The sequence below is a fragment of the Oncorhynchus keta genome, chromosome 28, assembly GCF_023373465.1.
Source record: "Oncorhynchus keta strain PuntledgeMale-10-30-2019 chromosome 28, Oket_V2, whole genome shotgun sequence".
NCBI lineage: Eukaryota > Metazoa > Chordata > Actinopteri > Salmoniformes > Salmonidae > Oncorhynchus > Oncorhynchus keta.
In genome coordinates, this window is record NC_068448.1 from 41757 (window position 1) to 64383 (window position 22627).

The following is a 22627-nucleotide window of genomic DNA, read 5'->3' on the forward strand; positions in this document are numbered from 1 at the left end:
AGCGCACGCACACATACTGTAAGAACACACACACACAGCGCACACACACATACTGTAAGAACGCACACACACACACAGCGCACGCACACATACTGTAAGAACGCACACACACACACACACACACACACACGCACACACACACACACACACACACACACACACACACACACACACACACACACACACACACACACACACACACACACACACACACACACACACACACACACACACACACACACGGTAAGAACACACAGACACACACACACAGACACACACACACACACACACACACACACACACACACACACACACACACACACACACACACAGCGCACACACAGCGCACACACACACATACTGTAAGAACGCACACACACACACACACACACACAGTGCACACACACAGCGCACGCAGACACACAGAACGCACACACACATACTGTAAGAACGCACACACACACAGCGCACGCAGACACACAGAACGCACACACACATACTGTAAGAACGCACACACACACAGCGCACGCAGACACACAGAACGCACACACACATACTGTAAGAACGCACACACACACAGCGCACGCAGACACACAGAATGCACACACACTGTGTGCTGCAGCTGTACATAGTCTATTGGTAAATATTGTGTGCCGCCCTATGGGACTCCGTTCACAGCCGGTTGTGATACAGCCCGGGATCAAACCAGGGTCTGTAGTGACACCTCTAGCACTGAGATGCTGTGCCTTAGACAAGGCCATGCTAGGTAAAGCTCCGCCTTATCTCAGTTCACTGGTCACGCACACAATGGCAACACCCACCCGTACACGCGCTCCAGCAGGTGTATCTCTCTGATCATCCCTAAAGCCAACACCTCATTTGGCCGCCTTTCGTCCAGTACTCTGCTGCCTGTGACTGGAACAACTGCAAAAATCGCTGAAGTTGGAGACTTTTATCTCCCTCACCAACTGCAAACATCTGCTATCTGAGCAGCTAACCGATGCTGCAGCTGTACATAGTCTATAGGTAAATAGCTCACCCTTTTTCACCTACCTCATTCCCACACTGTTTTTATTTATTTACTTTTCTGCTCTTTTGCACACCAATATCTCTACCTGTACATGGCCATCTGATCATTTATCACTCCAGTGTTAATCTGCAAAATTGTTTATTCGCCTACCTCCTCATGCCTTTTGCACACAATGTATATAGACTCCCCTTTTTTTCTACTGTGTTATTGACTTGTTAATTGTTTACTCCATGTGTGTAACTCTGTGTTGTCTGTTCACAAATGTTCGTAAATGAGAACTTGTTCTCAGCTAGCCTACCTGGTTAAATAAAGGTTAAATATAATTTATTTTTTAAACACAGTAAGAACGCACACACACACACCACCATTACACACACACACAGCGCACGTACACACACAGTAACAACGCACACACACACACCACCATTACACACACACACAGTAAGAACGCACACACACAGCACACATACTGTAAGAACACACACTGGGTTTCGGGGTCAGGGCAGGGTAACAGGCTATTGTTCTGTCTGTGAGTCTGAAACAGATGCTGTTTCTAACATGTCAGAGCCCTACTTAACCATAGATACCTGGCACAGCAGCACACACTCTCCTTTCTCTTCTTTATGGACTCCATTACCTTATCTATAGACTTCGTTATCTTATCTATTGACTCCATTACCTTATCTATAGACTTCATTACCTTATCTATTGACTTCATTACCTTATCTATTGACTTCATTACCTTATCTATCGACTTCTTTCTCTTATCTATAGACTCCATTACCTTATCTATAGACTCCATTACCTTATCTATAGACTTCATTACCTTATCTATTGACTTCATTACCTTATCTATTGACTTCATTACCTTATCTATTGACTCCATTACCTTATCTATCGACTTCTTTCTCTTATCTATAGACTCCATTACCTTATCTATAGACTTTATTACCTTATCTATTGACTTCATTATCTTATCTATCGACTTCTTTCTCTTATCTATAGACTTCATTACCTTATCTATAGAATCCACAATCGTATCTATTGACTTCATTATCTTATCTATCGAGTTCTTTCTCTTATCTATAGACTACATTACCTTATCTATAGAATCCGGTATCTTATCTTTAAACTCCATTATCTTTTCTGTAGTGACCATTACCTTATCTATTGACTTCATTATCTTATATATAGACTCCATTATCTTGTCTGTCGACTTCTTTCAAGTATATATAGGTCCATTATCTTATATATAGACTCCATTACCTTATCTATTGACTTCATTATCTTATATATAGACTCCATTATCTTATACATAAACTCCATTATCTTATCTGTCAACTTCTTTCTCGTATCTATAGTTCCATTATCTTATATATAGACTCCATTATCTTATTGTTAGACTCCATTGTCTTTTATATAGACACCATTATGTTATCTATAGACTACATTATCTTATAAATAGACTCTATTATCTTATACATTGACTCCATTATCTCATTTATATACACCAATTATCTTCCAGATACTCCATTATAATGTGTGCACACTCCATTATCTTAAATAGAGACTCCATTATCTTATATATTCTCCATTATCTTATATATACTCCATGACCTTATCTAGACTTCATTATCGTATCTATAGACTCCATTATCTTATATATACTCCATTATCTAACCTGACAGTTCTGTTGTTTATTCAGATGACCCAGACGTGGAGGATCTCCAGATGGAGATACAGGAATCTAAATTACAGACGAACATCCAGTGCTCACCTGTACCAGGTACACACACCTAATACACCTGTACCAGGTACACACACCTAATACACCTGTACCAGGTACACACACCTAACACACCTGTACCAGGTACACACACCTAATACACCTGTACCAGGTACACACACAACTGTTTAATACACATGTACCAGGTACACACACCTCTGTTTAATACACCTGTACCAGGTACACACACCACTGTTTAATACACCTGTACCATGTACACACACCACTGTTTAATACACCTGTACCAGGTACACACACCTCTGTTTAATACACCTGTACCAGGTACACACACCTAATACACCTGTACCAGGTACACACACCACTGTTTACCAGGTACACACACCTAATACACCTGTACCAGGTACACACACCTAATACACCTGTACCAGGTACACACACCTAATACACCTGTACCAGGTACACACACCTAATACACCTGTACCAGGTACACACACCACTGTTTAATACACCTGTACCAGGTACACACACCTCTGTTTAATACACCTGTACCATGTACACACACCACTGTTTAATACACCTGTACCAGGTACACACACCTCTGTTTAATACACCTGTACCAGGTACACACACCTAATACACCTGTACCAGGTACACACACCTAATACTCCTGTACCAGGTACACACACCACTGTTTAATACACCTGTACCAGGTACACACACCTCTGTTTAATACACCTGTACCATGTACACACACCACTGTTTAATACACCTGTACCAGATACACACACCACTGTTTAATACACCTGTACCAGGTACACACACCTAATACACCTGTACCAGGTACACACACCTCTGTTTAATACACCTGTACCATGTACACACACCACTGTTTAATACACCTGTACCAGGTACACACACCTAATACTCCTGTACCAGGTACACACACCACTGTTTAATACACCTGTACCAGGTACACACACCTAATACACCTGTACCAGGTACACACACCTCTGTTTAATACACCTGTACCAGGTACACACACCACTGTTTAATACACCTGTACCAGGTACACACACCTCTGTTTAATACACCTGTACCAGGTACACACACCTAATACTCCTGTACCAGGTACACACACCTGTTTAATACACCTGTACCAGGTACACACACCACTGTTTAATACACCTGTACCAGGTACACACACCACTGTTTAATACACCTGTACCAGGTACACACACCTCTGTTTAATACACCTGTACCAGGTACACACACCTAATACTCCTGTACCAGGTAAACACACAACTGTTTAATACACATGTACCAGGTACACACACCTCTGTTTAATACACCTGTACCAGGTACACACACCACTGTTTAATACACCTGTACCATGTACACACACCACTGTTTAATACACCTGTACCATGTACACACACCACTGTTTAATACACCTGTACCATGTACACACACCACTGTTTAATACACCTGTACCAGGTACACACACCACTGTTTAATACACCTGTACCAGGTACACACACCACTGTTTAATACACCTGTACCAGGTACACACACCACTGTTTAATACACCTGTACCAGGTACACACACCACTGTTTAATACACCTGTACCATGTACACACACCACTGTTTAATACACCTGTACCATGTACACACACCACTGTTTAATACACCTGTACCAGGTACACACACCACTGTTTAATACACCTGTACCAGGTACACACACCACTGTTTAATACACCTGTACCAGGTACACACACCACTGTTTAATACACCTGTACCAGGTACACACACCACTGTTTAATACACCTGTACCAGGTACACACACTACTCTTTAATACACCTGTACCAGATACACACACTACTCTTTAATACACCTGTACCAGGTACACACACACTGTTTAATACACCTGTACCAGGTACACACACTACTGTTTAATACACCTGTACCAGATACCACACCACTGTTTAATACACCTGTACCAGGTACACACACCACTGTTTAATACACCTGTACCAGGTACACACACCACTGTTTAATACACCTGTACCAGGTACACACACCTAATACACCTGTACCAGGTACACACACCACTGTTTAATACACCTGTACCAGGTACACACACCACTGTTTAATACACCTGTACCAGGTACACACACTACTCTTTAATACACCTGTACCAGATACACACACTACTCTTTAATACACCTGTACCAGGTACACACACCTCTGTTTAATACTCCTGGTTATCTCACCATCACAGATGAAATCACACGGACGTTAACCTCACATGCCTTGCTTATACAATCACTTGGGATGGATGTGGTTCCAGTCTTGAATGAGTGTATTGTTAAATACAGTGCATTTAGAAATGTTTCAGACCCCTTGACTTTTTCCATATTTTGTTACGTTACAGCCTTATTCTAAAATTGAATAAATAAAACATTTCCCTCAACAATCTACACGTAATACCCCTTAATGACATCACAATACCCCATAATGACATCACAATACCCCATAATGACATCACAATACCCCATAATGACATCACAATACCCCATAATGACAAAGGGAAAACAGGTTTTTAGAAATGTTTGCAAATGTATTAAAATTCTAAAACTGAAATACCTAATTTATATAAGTATTCAGACCCTCTGGTATGAGACTGGACATTGAGCTCAGGTGCATCCTGTTTCCATTGATCATCCTTGAGATGTTTCTACAACTTGATTGGAGTCCACCTGGGGTAAATTCAATTGATTGGACATGATTTGGAAAGGCACACCTGTCTATATAAGGTCCCACAGTTGACAGTGCATTTCAGAGCAAAAATGAATCCATGCGGTCGAGACAGGATTGTGTCAAGGCACAGATCTGGGGAAGGGTACCAAAACATTTCTGCAGCATTGAAGGTCCCCAAGAACACAGTGGCCTCCGTCGTTCTTAAATGGGAGAAGTTTGGAACCACCAAGACTCTCCCTGGAGCTGGCCGCCCGGCCAAAATGAGCAATCAGGGGAGAAGGGCCTTGGTCAGGGTAATGACCATGAACCTGATGGTCACTCTGACAGAGCTTCAGAGTTCCTCTGTGGAGATGGCAGAACCTTCCATCTCTGCAGCACTCCACCAATCAGGCCTTTAGGGTAGAGTGGCCAGATGGAAGCCACTCCTCAGTAAAAGGCACATGACAGCCCTCTTGGAGTTTGCCATAAGGCACCTAAAAGACTCAGACCATGAGAATCAAGATTCTCTGGTCTGATGAAACCAAGATCGAACCCTTTGGCCTGAATGCCAAGCGTCACATCTGGAGGAAACCTGGCACCATCCCTACGGTGAAGCATGGTGGTGGCAGCATCATGTCTGGAGGAAACCTTGCACCATCCCTACGGTGAAGCATGGTGGTGGCAGCATCATGTCTGGAGGAAACCTTGCACCATCCCTACGGTGAAGCATGGTGGTGGCAGCATCATGTCTGGAGGAAACCTTGCACCATCCCTACGGTGAAGCATGGTGGTGGCAGCATCATGCTGTGGGGATGTTTTTCAGTGGCAGGGACTGGGAGACTAGTCAGGATCAAGGGAAAGATGAATGGAGCAAAGCACAGAGAAATCCTTGATGAAAATCTGCTCCAGAGTCCTCAGGAACTCAGACTGGGGTGAAGGTTCATCTTCCAACAGCACAATGACTCTAAGCACACAGCCAAGACAATGCCGGAGTGGCTTCAGGACACGTTTCTGAATTTCCTTCAGTGCAGCAACGCTCCCCATCCAACCTGACAGAGCTTGAGAGGATCTGCAGAGAAGAATGGGAGAAATTTCCCAAATACAGGTGTACCAAGCTTGTAGCATCATACCTGTTAGCAGTTGATGTTGTTCTTTAATAACACAGACCCCAAAGCAAATCAGGGGGAGGAAAATAGGTTCATTCAAAGAGAACAAATCATATGGAGGTAGATGGTAGATGTTCATGCTCCCCTGTCCTCAGTGATTCTCTCCTCAGTGATTCTCTCTCCTGTGATTCTCTCTCCAGGGATTCTCTCCTGTGATTCTCTCTCCAGGGATTCTCTCCTGTGATTCTCTCTCCAGGGATTCTCTCCTGTGATTCTCTCTCCAGGGATTTCTCTCTCCAGGGATTCTCTCTCCAGTTATTCTCTCTCCTGTGATTCTCTCTCCAGTGATTCACTCTAGTAATTCTCTCCAGTGATTCACTCCAGTAATTCTCTCTCCAGTTATTCTCTCCACAGAACAAAGTGACAGGATCTAGTTTTATAACCCAGCCCTAGCCTGTGGTTGACCAATTAGAATTCCTTGCAATAAAACTGGGCCAATGGCCAAATAACAAGTAACCTATTTCAGAAGACAAATTCCTCCCATGTCTCTGATCCATTGCTCATTAATTCCCTTTTCCATTGATTGTTGGGACTGTATTGACATGTAGTCCTCTGCGTTGTGTATTTATCTTTATATCCTTGCAGACCCTAGAAGACTGGAGGTAATCACTGATAAAGGTGCTTCAACAAAATACTGAGTAAAGAGTCTGAATACTTATGGAAATGTGACATTTTAGTTCTTTATTTGAAATACATATCATTTCCATCAGCCAACCGGAGACTAAATATCATTTCTAAAAACCTGTTTTGGTTTTGTCATTATGTGGTCTTGTGATGTCATTATGTGGTCTTGTGATGTCATTATGTGGTCTTGTGATGTCGTTATAGGGTATTGTGATGTCATTATGGGGTATTGTGATGTCGTTATAGGGTATTGTGATGTCATTATGGGGTATTGTGATGTCGTTATATAGGGTATTGTGATGTCATTATGGGGTATTGTGATGTCATTATGGGGTATTGTGATGTCATTATGGGGTCTTGTGATGTCATTATGGGGTATTGTGATGTCATTATGGGGTCTTGTGATGTCATTATGGGGTATTGTGATGTCGTTATAGGGTATTGTGATGTCATTATGGGGTATTGTGATGTCGTTATAGGGTATTGTGATGTCATTATGGGTTATTGTGATGTCGTTATATAGGGTATTGTGATGTCATTATGGGGTATTGTGATGTCATTATGGGGTATTGTGATGTCATTATGGGGTATTGTGATGTCGTTATAGGGTATTGTGATGTCATTATGGGGTATTGTGACGTCGTTATATAGGGTATTGTGATATCATTATAGGGTATTGTGATGTCGTTATATAGGGTATTGTGATGTCATTATGGGGTATTGTGATGTCGTTATAGGGTATTGTGATGTCATTATAGGGTATTGTGATGTCGTTATATAGGGTATTGTGATGTCATCATGGGGTATTGTGATGTCGTTATGTGGTATTGTGATGTCATTATGGGGTCTTGTGATGTCGTTATGGGGTATTGTGATGTCATTATGGGGTATTGTGATGTCATTATGGGGTCTTGTGATGTCATTATGGGGTATTGTGATGTCATTATGGGGTATTGTGATGTCGTTATATAGGGTATTGTGATGTCATTATGGGGTATTGTGATGTCGTTATAGGGTATTGTGATGTCATTATGGGGTATTGTGATGTCGTTATATAGGGTATTGTGATGTCATTATGGGGTATTGTGATGTCATTATGGGGTATTGTGATGTCGTTATATAGGGTATTGTGATGTCATTATGGGGTATTGTGATGTTGTTATAGGGTATTGTGATGTCATTATGGGGTATTGTGATGTCGTTATATAGGGTATTGTGATGTCATTATGGGGTATTGTGATGTCGTTATATAGGGTATTGTGATGTCATTATGGGGTATTGTGATGTCGTTATAGGGTATTGTGATGTCATTATGGGGTATTGTGATGTCGTTATATAGGGTCTTGTGATGTCATTATGGGGTATTGTGATGTCATTATGGGGTATTGTGATGTCGTTATAGGGTATTGTGATGTCATTATGGGGTATTGTGATGTCGTTATATAGGGTCTTGTGATGTCATTATGGGGTATTGTGATGTCATTATGGGGTATTGTGATGTCGTTATAGGGTATTGTGATGTCATTATGGGGTATTGTGATGTCGTTATATAGGGTATTGTGATGTCGTTATATAGGGTATTGTGATGTCATTATAGGGTATTGTGATGTCGTTATATAGGGTATTGTGATGTCATTATGGGGTCTTGTGATGTCGTTATGTGTTCTTGTGATGTCATTATGGGGTCTTGTGATGTCATTATGGGGTATTGTGATGTCGTTATAGGGTATTGTGATGTCATTATGGGGTATTGTGATGTCGTTATATAGGGTATTGTGATGTCATTATGGGGTATTGTGATGTCGTTATAGGGTATTGTGATGTCATTATGGGGTATTGTGATGTCGTTATGGGGTATTGTGATGTCGTTATGGGGTATTGTGATGTCGTTATGGGGTATTGTGATGTCGTTATAGGGTATTGTGATGTCGTTATAGGGTATTGTGATGTCGTTATAGGGTATTGTGATGTCGTTATAGGGTATTGTGATGTCGTTATAGGGTATTGTGATGTCGTTATAGGGTATTGTGATGTCGTTATAGGGTATTGTGATGTCGTTATAGGGTATTGTGATGTCGTTATAGGGTATTGTGATGTCGTTATAGGGTATTGTGATGTCGTTATAGGGTATTGTGATGTCGTTATAGGGTATTGTGATGTCGTTATAGGGTATTGTGATGTCGTTATATAGGGTCTTGTGATGTCATTATGGGGTATTGTGATGTCATTATGGGGTATTGTGATGTCGTTATAGGGTATTGTGATGTCATTATGGGGTATTGTGATGTCGTTATATAGGGTATTGTGATGTCGTTATATAGGGTATTGTGATGTCATTATAGGGTATTGTGATGTCGTTATATAGGGTATTGTGATGTCATTATGGGGTCTTGTGATGTCGTTATGTGTTCTTGTGATGTCATTATGGGGTCTTGTGATGTCATTATGGGGTATTGTGATGTCGTTATAGGGTATTGTGATGTCATTATGGGGTATTGTGATGTCGTTATATAGGGTATTGTGATGTCATTATGGGGTATTGTGATGTCGTTATAGGGTATTGTGATGTCATTATGGGGTATTGTGATGTTGTTATGGGGTATTGTGATGTCGTTATGGGGTATTGTGATGTCGTTATGGGATATTGTGATGTCGTTATGGGGTATTGTGATGTCGTTATGGGGTATTGTGATGTCGTTATGGGGTATTGTGATGTCGTTATAGGGTATTGTGATGTCGTTATAGGGTATTGTGATGTCATTATGGGGTATTGTGATGTCGTTATAGGGTATTGTGATGGTTATATAGGGTATTGTGATGTCATTATGGGGTATTGTGATGTCATTATGGGGTATTGTGATGTCATTATGGGGTATTGTGATGTCATTATGGGGTATTGTGATGTCGTTATATAGGGTATTGTGATGTCATTATGGGGTATTGTGATGTCGTTATAGGGTATTGTGATGTCGTTATATAGGGTATTGTGATGTCATTATGGGGTATTGTGATGTCATTATGGGGTATTGTGATGTCATTATGGGGTATTGTGACGTCGTTATATAGGGTATTGTGATATCATTATAGGGTATTGTGATGTCGTTATATAGGGTATTGTGATGTCATTATGGGGTATTGTGATGTCGTTATAGGTTATTGTGATGTCATTATAGGGTATTGTGATGTCGTTATATAGGGTATTGTGATGTCATCATGGGGTATTGTGATGTCGTTATGTGGTATTGTGATGTCATTATGGGGTCTTGTGATGTCGTTATGGGGTATTGTGATGTCATTATGGGGTATTGTGATGTCATTATGGGGTCTTGTGATGTCATTATGGGGTATTGTGATGTCGTTATATAGGGTATTGTGATGTCATTATGGGGTATTGTGATGTCGTTATAGGGTATTGTGATGTCATTATGGGGTATTGTGATGTCGTTATATAGGGTATTGTGATGTCATTATGGGGTATTGTGATGTCATTATGGGGTATTGTGATGTCGTTATATAGGGTATTGTGATGTCATTATGGGGTATTGTGATGTTGTTATAGGGTATTGTGATGTCATTATGGGGTATTGTGATGTCGTTATATAGGGTATTGTGATGTCATTATGGGGTATTGTGATGTCGTTATATAGGGTATTGTGATGTCATTATGGGGTATTGTGATGTCGTTATAGGGTATTGTGATGTCATTATGGGGTATTGTGATGGTTATATAGGGTCTTGTGATGTCATTATGGGGTATTGTGATGTCATTATGGGGTATTGTGATGTCGTTATAGGGTATTGTGATGTCATTATGGGGTATTGTGATGTCGTTATATAGGGTCTTGTGATGTCATTATGGGGTATTGTGATGTCATTATGGGGTATTGTGATGTCGTTATAGGGTATTGTGATGTCATTATGGGGTATTGTGATGTCGTTATATAGGGTATTGTGATGTCGTTATATAGGGTATTGTGATGTCATTATAGGGTATTGTGATGTCGTTATATAGGGTATTGTGATGTCATTATGGGGTCTTGTGATGTCGTTATGTGTTCTTGTGATGTCATTATGGGGTCTTGTGATGTCATTATGGGGTATTGTGATGTCGTTATAGGGTATTGTGATGTCATTATGGGGTATTGTGATGTCGTTATATAGGGTATTGTGATGTCATTATGGGGTATTGTGATGTCGTTATAGGGTATTGTGATGTCATTATGGGGTATTGTGATGTCGTTATGGGGTATTGTGATGTCGTTATGGGGTATTGTGATGTCGTTATGGGGTATTGTGATGTCGTTATGGGGTATTGTGATGTCGTTATGGGGTATTGTGATGTCGTTATGGGGTATTGTGATGTCGTTATAGGGTATTGTGATGTCGTTATAGGGTATTGTGATGTCGTTATAGGGTATTGTGATGTCGTTATAGGGTATTGTGATGTCGTTATATAGGGTATTGTGATGTCGTTATGGGGTATTGTGATGTCATTATGGGGTATTGTGATGTCATTATGGGGTATTGTGATGTCGTTATAGGGTATTGTGATGTCATTATGGGGTATTGTGATGTCGTTATATAGGGTCTTGTGATGTCATTATGGGGTATTGTGATGTCATTATGGGGTATTGTGATGTCGTTATAGGGTATTGTGATGTCATTATGGGGTATTGTGATGTCGTTATATAGGGTATTGTGATGTCGTTATATAGGGTATTGTGATGTCATTATAGGGTATTGTGATGTCGTTATATAGGGTATTGTGATGTCATTATGGGGTCTTGTGATGTCGTTATGTGTTCTTGTGATGTCATTATGGGGTCTTGTGATGTCATTATGGGGTATTGTGATGTCGTTATAGGGTATTGTGATGTCATTATGGGGTATTGTGATGTCGTTATATAGGGTATTGTGATGTCATTATGGGGTATTGTGATGTCGTTATAGGGTATTGTGATGTCATTATGGGGTATTGTGATGTCGTTATGGGGTATTGTGATGTCGTTATGGGGTATTGTGATGTCGTTATGGGATATTGTGATGTCGTTATGGGGTATTGTGATGTCGTTATGGGGTATTGTGATGTCGTTATGGGGTATTGTGATGTCGTTATGGGGTATTGTGATGTCGTTATGGGGTATTGTGATGTCGTTATAGGGTATTGTGATGTCGTTATAGGGTATTGTGATGTCGTTATATAGGGTATTGTGATGTCATTATGGGGTATTGTGATGTCATTATGGGGTATTGTGATGTCATTATGGGGTATTGTGATGTCATTATGGGGTATTGTGATGTCGTTATATAGGGTATTGTGATGTCATTATGGGGTATTGTGATGTCGTTATAGGGTATTGTGATGTCGTTATATAGGGTATTGTGATGTCATTATGGGGTATTGTGATGTCATTATGGGGTATTGTGATGTCATTATGGGGTATTGTGATGTCATTATGGGGTATTGTGATGTCGTTATAGGGTATTGTGATGTCATTATGGGGTATTGTGATGTCGTTATGGGGTATTGTGATGTCGTTATGGGGTATTGTGATGTCATTATGGGATATTGTGATGTCGTTATGGGGTATTGTGATGTCGTTATGGGGTATTGTGATGTCGTTATGGGGTATTGTGATGTCGTTATGGGGTATTGTGATGTCATTATGGGGCATTGTGGTGTCATTATAGGGTATTGTGATGTCGTTATGTGGTATTGTGATGTCAATATGGGCCATTGTGGTGTCATTATGGGGTATTGTGATGTCATTATGGGGTATTGTGATGTCATTATGGGGCATTGTATGTAGATTGATGAGGGGGAAAAACTATTGACATTTTTTTAGAATAAGACTGTAACCAAATGTGAATAATAATAATAATTAGAATAAGACTGTAACGTAATGTGAATAATAATAATAATAATTAGAATAAGACTGTAACCTAATGTGGAAAGAGTCAAGAGGTCTGAATACTTTCCTAATGCACTGTATATTGTTAAACATATGTCTGTCTCGCCCGCCTAGGTCCGTTCCGGCCATGTGACTCCCTGCTAGGCAGCTGGTTGGTCCGTGTGGGTCTGTGGTGCGTCTCCATCGTGTCTCTACTTGGGAACTCTCTGTTGCTGCTGTCGCTCTTCGGTTCGGCGGGCTATCTCTCCCCGCTGCGGTTCACCACCGCCTGCATGGCCGCCGCCAACCTCCTCACCGGCGTATGCACATGCACGCTCGCCCTCGTGGACGCCCTCACGCTGGGAGAATTTGGACGCCACGGTGCCCGCTGGGAGTCGGGTCCCGGTTGCCAGGTGACGGGGTGGGTGTGGGTGTTTGCGTCCGAGGCGAGCGTGCTGCTGTTGACCCTGGCGGCCGTGCAGTGTGGCATGAGCGTGACGTGCGCACGGGCCTACGGAAAGGCGCCCTCACACGGGAGCGTCCGTACGTGCGCGTTCTTCTGCCTCACCCTCTCTCTCACCCTGGCATCCCTCCCTCTGGTCAATGTGGGGGAGTACGGTTCCACCCCTCTCTGCCTGCCCTCCCCCTTGCATCCCCCCTCCTCCCATCCACCCTCCTCTCTAGGCTTCCCTCTCTCTCTGATCATGATGAATACACTGTGTCTGCTGATAGTGACAGTCTCCTACATCCGTCTGTACTGGGAGCTGCTGAGAGGAGAGTGCGAGGGGCTGTGGGACTGTAGCATGATTAAACAAATCACCTGGTTGATCTTCATCAACGGTCTCCTCTACATCCCAGTGGCCTTCCTGTCTCTCTGCTCCCTGCTGGGGCTGCTTTCTCTGGGGGAGGAGGTGCTGAAGTCTGTCCTGCTCCTTCTACAACCCCTCCCCTCCTGCCTCAACCCACTCCTCTTCCTCCTATTCACCCGAGACCACACCCACTTCTTGTTCTGGCCACATCCCAAGGCACGCCCCCAGTTATACCGGGACCGCACGCTTGAAGACTCGCTGGTCTCTGTGGACACAGAGAAGAGCTTGTGTTCTGATTTGTCGACGCAGGTGTCACTCGCCGAGGCTGACGCCCTCTACGTTGGAAGCCCCGCCCTCCAACCCCGGATGGATCCAATCAGATTATCCCACTGCTCTTCTTCCTCCTCCTCCTCCTCGGTTCCTCTGATCCCGTGTCAGACACCTTCCCCCAGCCTGAGAGAAAGAGAGATGGAGAGTGAAAGAGAGAGGGAAAGAGATATGGAGAGCGAGAGGGAGGCAGAGTGGTAAGGTATGAATCACTAAACTACAATGGGACACAATCTCAGTTGTCAAGCACTGCTGGCTGGGACCCTACGAGACATTATAAACCAACACATTCCCTACTGCCTCCCTCCTCTCTCCTTCCCTCCCTCCTCTCTCCTTCCCTCCCTCCCCTCTCCTTCTATCCCTCCTCTCTCCTTCCCTCCCTCTCTCTCCTTCCCTCCCTCTCTCTCCTTCCCTCCCTCCTCTCTCCTTCAATCCCTCCTCTCACCTTCCATCCCTCCTCTCTCCTTCAATCCCTCCTCTCTCCTTCCATCCCTCTCTCCTTCCATCCCTCTCTCTCCTTCCCTCCCTCTCCTTCCCTCCCTCCTTCTCCTTCCCTCCCTCCTCTCTCCTTCCCTCTCTCTCTCTCTCTCCTTCCCTCCTCTCTCCTTCCCTCCTCTCTCCTTCCCTCTCTTTCCTCCCTCCCTCTCTCTCCTCCCTTCTCCCTCTCTCTCCATCCATCCCTCACTCATAAGGGGACCATTACAGAAGACCGGCAGCAGGGGGCTTTTGAAAGTGCATCAGTCCTGGAGAAAGCATCATCATTAGTGTCAGCATCCCTCCACACAGAGACATCCTACAACAGTATTGAAGAGTCTACTACTAAGTATATCACTAAGGCCTCAATTCAATCCAACCTGTTTAAGGTCTTTTCACAGTAGCTCTTTTTCCAAAGATCAAATGAACTCACAGACTGGTCTTGGGTACTGTATAAAACTACAACTACTAGCAGGGTGACCAGACTGGTCTTGGGTACTGTATAAAACTACAACTACTAGCAGGGTGACCAGACTGGTCTTGGGTACTGTATAAAACTACAACTACTAGCAGGGTGACCAGACTGGTCTTGGGTACTGTATAAAACTACAACTACTAGCAGGGTGACCAGACTGGTCTTGGGTACTGTATAAACCTACAACTACTAGCAGGGTGACCAGACTGGTCTTGGGTACTGTATAAAACCTACAACTACTAGCAGGGTGACCAGACTGGTCTTGGGTACTGTATAAAACTACAACTACTAGCAGGGTGACCAGACTGGTCTTGGGTACTGTATAAAACCTACAACTACTAGCAGGGTGACCAGACTGGTCTTGGGTACTGTATAAAACCTACAACAGTCTGGTCACCCTGCTAGTAGTTGTAGGTCTTGGGTACTGTATAAAACTACAACTACTAGCAGGGTGACCAGACTGGTCTTGGGTACTGTATAAAACTACAACTACTAGCAGGGTGACCAGACTGGTCTTGGGTAGTATAAAACTACAACTACTAGCAGGGTGACCAGACTGGTCTTGGGTACTGTATAAAACTACAACTACTAGCAGGGTGACCAGACTGGTCTTGGGTACTGTATAAACCTACAACTACTAGCAGGGTGACCAGACTGGTCTTGGGTACTGTATAAAACTACAACTACTAGCATGGTGACCAGACTGGTCTTGGGTACTGTATAAAACCTACAACTACTAGCATGGTGACCAGACTGGTCTTGAGTACTGTATAAAACTACAACTACTAGCAGGGTGACCAGACTGGTCTTGGGTACTGTATAAAACCAACAACTACTAGCATGGTGACCAGACTGGTCTTGGGTACTGTATAAAACTACAACTACTAGCAGGGTGACCAGACTGGTCTTGGGTACTGTATAAAACCTACAACTACTAGCATGGTGACCAGACTGGTCTTGGGTACTGTATAAAACTACAAACTAGCAGGGTGACCAGACTGGTCTACTGTATAAAACTACAACTACAGCAGGGTGACCAGACTGGTCTTGGGTACTGTATAAAACCTACAACTACTAGCATGGTGACCAGACTGGTCTTGGGTACTGTATAAAACTACAACTAAGCAGGGTGACCAGACTGGTCTTGGGTACTGTATAAAACTACAACTACTAGCAGGGTGACCAGACTGGTCTTGGGTACTGTATAAAACTACAACTACTAGCAGGGTGACCAGACTGGTCTTGGGTACTGTATAAAACTACAACTACTAGCAGGGTGACCAGACTGGTCTTGGGTACTGTATAAAACCTACAACTACTAGCATGGTGACCAGACTGGTCTTGGGTACTGTATAAAACCTACAACTACTAGCATGGTGACCAGACTGGTCTTGGGTACTGTATAAAACCTACAACTACTAGCAGGGTGACCAGACTGGTCTTGGGTACTGTATAAAACCTACAACTACTAGCATGGTGACCAGACTGGTCTTGAGTACTGTATAAAACCTACAACTACTAGCAGGGTGACCAGACTGGTCTTGGGTACTGTATAAACCCTACAACTACTAGCATGGTGACCAGACTGGTCTTGAGTACTGTATAAAACCAACAACTACTAGCAGGGTGACCAGTCACCAAGGGTAGCCCTACTGCCATCGCTAGTCACCAAGGGTAGCCCTACTGCCATCGCTAGTCACCAAGGGTAGCCCTACTGCCATCGCTAGTCACCAAGGGTAGCCCTACTGCCATCGCTAGTCACCAAGGGTAGCCCTACTGCCATCACTAGTCACCAAGGGTAGTCCTACTGCCATCGCTAGTCACCAAGGGTAGCCCTACTGCCATCGCTAGTCACCAAGGGTAGCCCTACTGCCATCGCTAGTCACCAAGGGTAGCCCTACTGCCATCGCTAGTCACCAAGGGTAGCCCTACTGCCATCGCTAGTCACCAAGGGTAGCCCTACTGCCATCGCTAGTCACCAAGGGTAGCCCTACTGCCATCACTAGTCACCAAGGGTAGTCCTACTGCCATCGCTAGTCACCAAGGGTAATCCTACTGCCATCACTAGTCACCAAGGGTAGTCCTACTGCCATCGCTAGTCACCAAGGGTAGTCCTACTGCCATCACTAGTCACCAAGGGTCGCCCTACTGCCATCGCTAGTCACAAAGGGTAGTCCTACTGCCATCGCTAGTCACCAAGGGTCGCAGAGGATATTATATAGATATTCCAACAGAATCGACTGGGATTCATTCAAATGAAATGTCCCAGATGTTCACTGTCAACGCTGTTGATTTGATTGAATTCCAGACATATTACCAGCAGATGTATGGCTGAATGAATGATCGGTAGCCTGGGTCTCTTCACAGACTGTAGAGTAGCGCCCAATCCAAAATAGACCCCTGGACACTTCTCCCCTCGCCAATGCCCAGGGCCCTTCATTCAGATGTCAAACTATTGGGTTTAAGCAATGTAGATCCATTTGATGTAGGTGGACTTTCTGGCCATATAGTTTACACTCATCTAATCCTTTCAGATGAGTAGTGATGTATAGGGGACAGGGATTATCTGGAGGTTCTGGTGTACAGTAGACTAGCTAGCTGGGGTCTGTTCAGCGAGGGGACAGGGGTTAACTAGAGGTTCTGGTGTAGACAAGCTAGCTGGGGTCTGTTCAGTGAGGGGACAGGGATTAACTAGAGGTTCTGGTGTAGACTAGCTAGCTGGGGTCTGTTCAGCGAGGGGACAGGGATTATCTAGAGGTTCTGTTGTACAGTAGACTAGCTAGCTGGGGTCTGTTCAGCGAGGGGACAGGGATTATCTAGAGGTTCTGGTGTAGACTAGCTAGCTGGGGTCTGTTCAGCGAGGGGACAGGGATTATCTAGAGGTTCTGGTGTAGACTAGCTAGCTGGGGTCTGTTCAGCGAGGGGACAGGGATTATCTAGAGGTTCTGGTGTAGACTAGCTAGCTGGGGTCTGTTCAGCGAGGGGACAGGGATTAACTAGAGGTTCTGTTGTACAGTAGACTAGCTAGCTGGGGTCTGTTCAGCGAGGGGACAGGGATTATCTAGAGGTTCTGGTGTAGACTAGCTAGCTGGGGTCTGTTCAGCGAGGGGACAGGGATTATCTAGAGGTTCTGGTGTAGACTAGCTAGCTGGGGTCTGTTCAGCGAGGGGACAGGGATTAACTAGAGGTTCTGGTGTACAGTAGACTAGCTAGCTGGGGTCTGTTCAGCGAGGGGACAGGGATTAACTAGAGGTTCTGTTGTACAGTAGACTAGCTAGCTGGGGTCTGTTAGGGACAGGGATTATCTAGAGGTTCTGGTGTACAGTAGACTAGCTAGCTGGGGTCTGTTCAGCGAGGGGACAGGGATTAACTAGAGGTTCTGGTGTACAGTAGACTAGCTAGCTGGGGTCTGTTCAGCGAGGGGACAGGGATTATCTAGAGGTTCTGGTGTAGACTAGCTAGCTGGGGTCTGTTCAGTGAGGGGACAGGGATTAACTAGAGGTTCTGGTGTACAGTAGACTAGCTAGCTGGGGTCTGTTCAGCGAGGGGACAGGGATTAACTAGAGGTTCTGGTGTACAGTAGACTAGCTAGCTGGGGTCTGTTCAGCGAGGGGACAGGGATTATCTAGAGGTTCTGGTGTACAGTAGACTAGCTAGCTGGGGTCTGTTCAGCGAGGGGACAGGGATTATCTAGAGGTTCTGTTGTACAGTAGACTAGCTAGCTGGGGTCTGTTCAGCGAGGGGACAGGGATTATCTAGAGGTTCTGGTGTAGACTAGCTAGCTGGGGTCTGTTCAGCGAGGGGACAGGGATTAACTAGAGGTTCTGGTGTACAGTAGACTAGCTAGCTGGGGTCTGTTCAGCGAGGGGACGGGGGGTTATCTAGAGGTTCTGGTGTACAGTAGACTAGCTAGCTGGGGTCTGTTCAGTGAGGGGGGATTATCTGTTCAGCTAGCTAGCTGGGGTCTGACGAGGGGACAGGGATTATCTAGAGGTTCTGGTGTACAGTAGACTAGCTAGCTGGGGTCTGTTCAGCGAGGGGACAGGGATTAACTAGAGGTTCTGGTGTAGACTAGCTAGCTGGGGTCTGTTCAGCGAGGGGACAGGGATTATCTAGAGGTTCTGTGTACAGTAGACTAGCTAGCTGGGGTCTGTTCAGCGAGGGGACAGGGATTATCTAGAGGTTCTGGTGTACAGTAGACTAGCTAGCTGGGGTCTGTTCAGCGAGGGGCAGGGATTAACTAAAGGTTCTGGTGTACAGTAGACTAGCTAGCTGGGGTCTGTTCAGCGAGGGGACAGGGATTAACTAGAGGTTCTGGTGTACAGTAGACTAGCCAGCTGGGGTCTGTCCAGCGAGGGGACAGGGATTAACTAGAGGTTCTGGTACAGTAGACTAGCTAGCTGTGGTCTGTTCAGCGAGGGGACAGGGATTATCTAGAGGTTCTGGTGTACAGTAGACTAGCTAGCTGGGGTCTGTTCAGCGAGGGGACAGGGATTAACTAGAGGTTCTGGTGTACAGTAGACTAACTAGCTGGGGTCTGTTCAGCGAGGGGACAGGGATTAACTAGAGGTTCTGTACAGTAGACTAGCTAGCTGGGGTCTGTTCAGCGAGGGGACAGGGATTAACTAGAGGTTCTGGTGTAGACTAGCTGGCTGGGGTCTGTTCAGCGAGGGGCAGGGATTATCTAGAGGTTCTGGTGTACAGTAGACTAGCTAGCTGGGGTCTGTTCAGCGAGGGGACAGGGATTATCTAGAGGTTCTGTGTACAGTAGACTAGCTAGCTGGGGTCTTTTCAGTGAGGGGACGGGGATTAACTAGAGGTTCTGGTGTAGACTAGCTAGCTGGGGTCTGTTCAGTGAGGGGACAGGGATTATATTATTATATATTATTATCTAGAGGTTCTGGTGTACAGTAGACTAGCTAGCAGGGGTCTGTTCAGCGAGGGGACAGGGATTATCTAGAGGTTCTGTTGTACAGTAGACTAGCTAGCTGGGGTCTGTTCAGTGAGGGGACAGGGATTAACTCGAGGTTCTGGTGTAGACTAGCTAGCTGGGGTCTGTTCAGCGAGGGGACAGGGATTATCTAGAGGTTCTGTTGTACAGTAGACTAGCTAGCTGGGGTCTGTTCAGCGAGGGGACAGGGATTATCTAGAGGTTCTGGTGTACAGTAGACTAGCTAGCTGGGGTCTGTTCAGCGAGGGGACAGGGATTATCTAGAGGTTCTGGTGTACAGTAGACTAGCTAGCTGGGGTCTGTTCAGCGAGGGGACAGGGATTATCTAGAGGTTCTGTTGTACAGTAGACTAGCCAGCTGGGGTCTGTTCAGCGAGGGGACAGGGATTATCTAGAGGTTCTGGTGTACAGTAGACTAGCCAGCTGGGGTCTGTTCAGCGAGGGGACAGGGATTAACTAGAGGTTCTGGTGTACAGTAGACTAGCTAGCTGGGGTCTGTTCAGCGAGGGGACAGGGATTATCTAGAGGTTCTGTTGTACAGTAGACTAGCTAGCTGGGGTCTTTCAGCGAGGGGACAGGGATTATCTAGAGGTTCTGGTGTACAGTAGACTAGCTAGCTGGGGTCTGTTCAGCGAGGGGACAGGGATTATCTAGAGGTTCTGTTGTACAGTAGACTAGCAGCTGGGGTCTGTTCAGCGAGGGGACAGGGATTAACTAGAGGTTCTGGTGTACAGTAGACTAGCCAGCTGGGGTCTGTTCAGCGAGGGGACAGGGATTATCTAGAGGTTCTGGTGTACAGTAGACTAGCTAGCTGGGGTCTGTTCAGTGAGGGGACAGGGATTATCTAGAGGTTCTGGTGTACAGTAGACTAGCCAGCTGGGGTCTGTTCAGCGAGGGGACAGGGATTAACTAGAGGTTCTGGTGTACAGTAGACTAGCTAGCTGGGGTCTGTTCAGCGAGGGGACAGGGATTATCTAGAGGTTCTGGTGTACAGTAGACTAGCTAGCTGGGGTCTGTTCAGCGAGGGGACAGGGATTATCTAGAGGTTCTGGTGTACAGTAGACTAGCTAGCTGGGGTCTGTTCAGTGAGGGGACAGGGATTATCTAGAGGTTCTGGTGTACAGTAGACTAGCCAGCTGGGGTCTGTTCAGCGAGGGGACAGGGATTATCTAGAGGTTCTGGTGTACAGTAGACTAGCTAGCTGGGGTCTGTTCAGCGAGGGGACAGGGATTATCTAGAGGTTCTGGTGTACAGTAGACTAGCTAGCTGGGGTCTGTTCAGCGAGGGGACAGGGATTATCTAGAGGTTCTGGTGTAGACTAGCCAGCTGGGGTCTGTTCAGCGAGGCTGCAGATGGAAATGCATTCATGACGTCCTGTCTGGTCTGGTCTATATATTTCTAAGTATGTTGTTTTGTGACGTTCCACCCTGCTGAACAGAGACCAGGTGATGATGTAAATACAATGTAACTACCTCTGAACCTGTATGTTATTGTTCCTATGGACGGGTTGCCTGAAGTCACGAAAGGCCTTACAGTACAGGACACAACAGGTGTATAACAGCACATTATTCAACTGATAGAGTCTGATAGAGAGACATCTAGGTCAGATGACAAGAAGCTGGATGTCGTTTGTCTGATAGAGACATCTAGGTCAGATGACAAGAAGCTGAATGTCGTTTGTCTGATAGAGACATCTAGGTCAGATGACAAGAAGCTGGATGTCGTTTGTCTGATAGAGACATCTAGGTCAGATGACAAGAAGCTGAATGTCGTTTGTCTGATAGAGACATCTAGAACTGACCTCAAGTTGATGCTAAATTCACTAGCTAACTAACAACTGTAACACTATATTTGAAACAAGTACTCATTCTACACATGTATGTGTTCAATGAACATCGGAGACTAAATAGTTCCACCCTGTCAGTTTGGCCCCATAGTTCCACCCTGTCAGTTTGGCCCCATAGTTCCACCCTGTCAGTTTGGCCCCATAGTTCCACCCTGTCAGTTTGGCCCCATAGTTCCACCCTGTCAGTTTGGCCCCATAGTTCCACCCTGTCAGTTTGGCCCCATAGTTCCACCCTGTCAGTTTGGCCCCATAGTTCCACCCTGTCAGTTTGGCCCCCCACCCTGTCAGTTTGGCCCCCACCCTGTCAGTTTCCCCCACCCTGTCAGTTTGGCCCCATTGTTCCACCCCGTCAGTTTGGCCCCATAGTTCCACCCCGTCAGTTTGGCCCCATAGTTCCACCCTGTCAGTTTGGCCCCATAGTTCCACCCTGTCAGTTTGGCCCCATAGTTCCACCCTGTCAGTTTGGCCCCATAGTTCCACCCCGTCAGTTTGGCCCCATAGTTCCACCCTGTCAGTTTGGCCCCATAGTTCCACCCTGTCAGTTTGGCCC

General features: G+C 45.0%; 1 protein-coding gene and 2 long non-coding RNA genes across 48 annotated transcripts in view; all 3 read left to right on the plus strand.

Moving 5' to 3' along the window:
• LOC118376135 (leucine-rich repeat-containing G-protein coupled receptor 6) overlaps nucleotides 1-15795 on the plus strand; it is a gene marked incomplete at its 5' end in the record, with an annotated part of 55838 nt that extends 40043 nt beyond the window's left edge. Inside the window, 4 exons of the mRNA XM_052484154.1 lie at nucleotides 2736-2816; nucleotides 13332-14534; nucleotides 15025-15639; nucleotides 15696-15795. Of these exons, the coding sequence (XP_052340114.1) occupies nucleotides 2736-2816; nucleotides 13332-14533 (1283 nt within the window). The remainder of the gene's footprint in view (nucleotides 1-2735; nucleotides 2817-13331; nucleotides 14535-15024; nucleotides 15640-15695) is intronic.
• On the plus strand, nucleotides 7568-11706 carry LOC127913040 (uncharacterized). The gene is made up of 3 exons (XR_008084427.1): nucleotides 7568-8967; nucleotides 9497-9712; nucleotides 11037-11706. It is a non-coding gene; the product is annotated as an uncharacterized LOC127913040 (long non-coding RNA).
• Nucleotides 15796-17984: 2189 nt separating the features above from the next.
• Nucleotides 17985-22369, plus strand: LOC127913039 (uncharacterized). Of its 46 annotated transcripts, XR_008084426.1 has the most exons (11): nucleotides 17985-18533; nucleotides 18593-19102; nucleotides 19275-19339; nucleotides 19528-19592; nucleotides 19721-19785; nucleotides 20101-20178; nucleotides 20499-20563; nucleotides 20694-20758; nucleotides 20823-20887; nucleotides 20952-21016; nucleotides 21147-22369. It is a non-coding gene; the product is annotated as an uncharacterized LOC127913039 (long non-coding RNA). The 46 variants fall into 46 exon arrangements; XR_008084409.1 differs by lacking the exons at nucleotides 20101-20178; nucleotides 20499-20563; nucleotides 20823-20887 and adding exons at nucleotides 19972-20036; nucleotides 20434-20498 and having other exon boundaries at nucleotides 20629-20758; XR_008084404.1 differs by lacking the exons at nucleotides 20499-20563; nucleotides 20823-20887 and adding an exon at nucleotides 20369-20433 and having other exon boundaries at nucleotides 20101-20243; nucleotides 20629-20758.
• The last annotated feature ends 258 nt before the right edge of the window (nucleotides 22370-22627 follow it).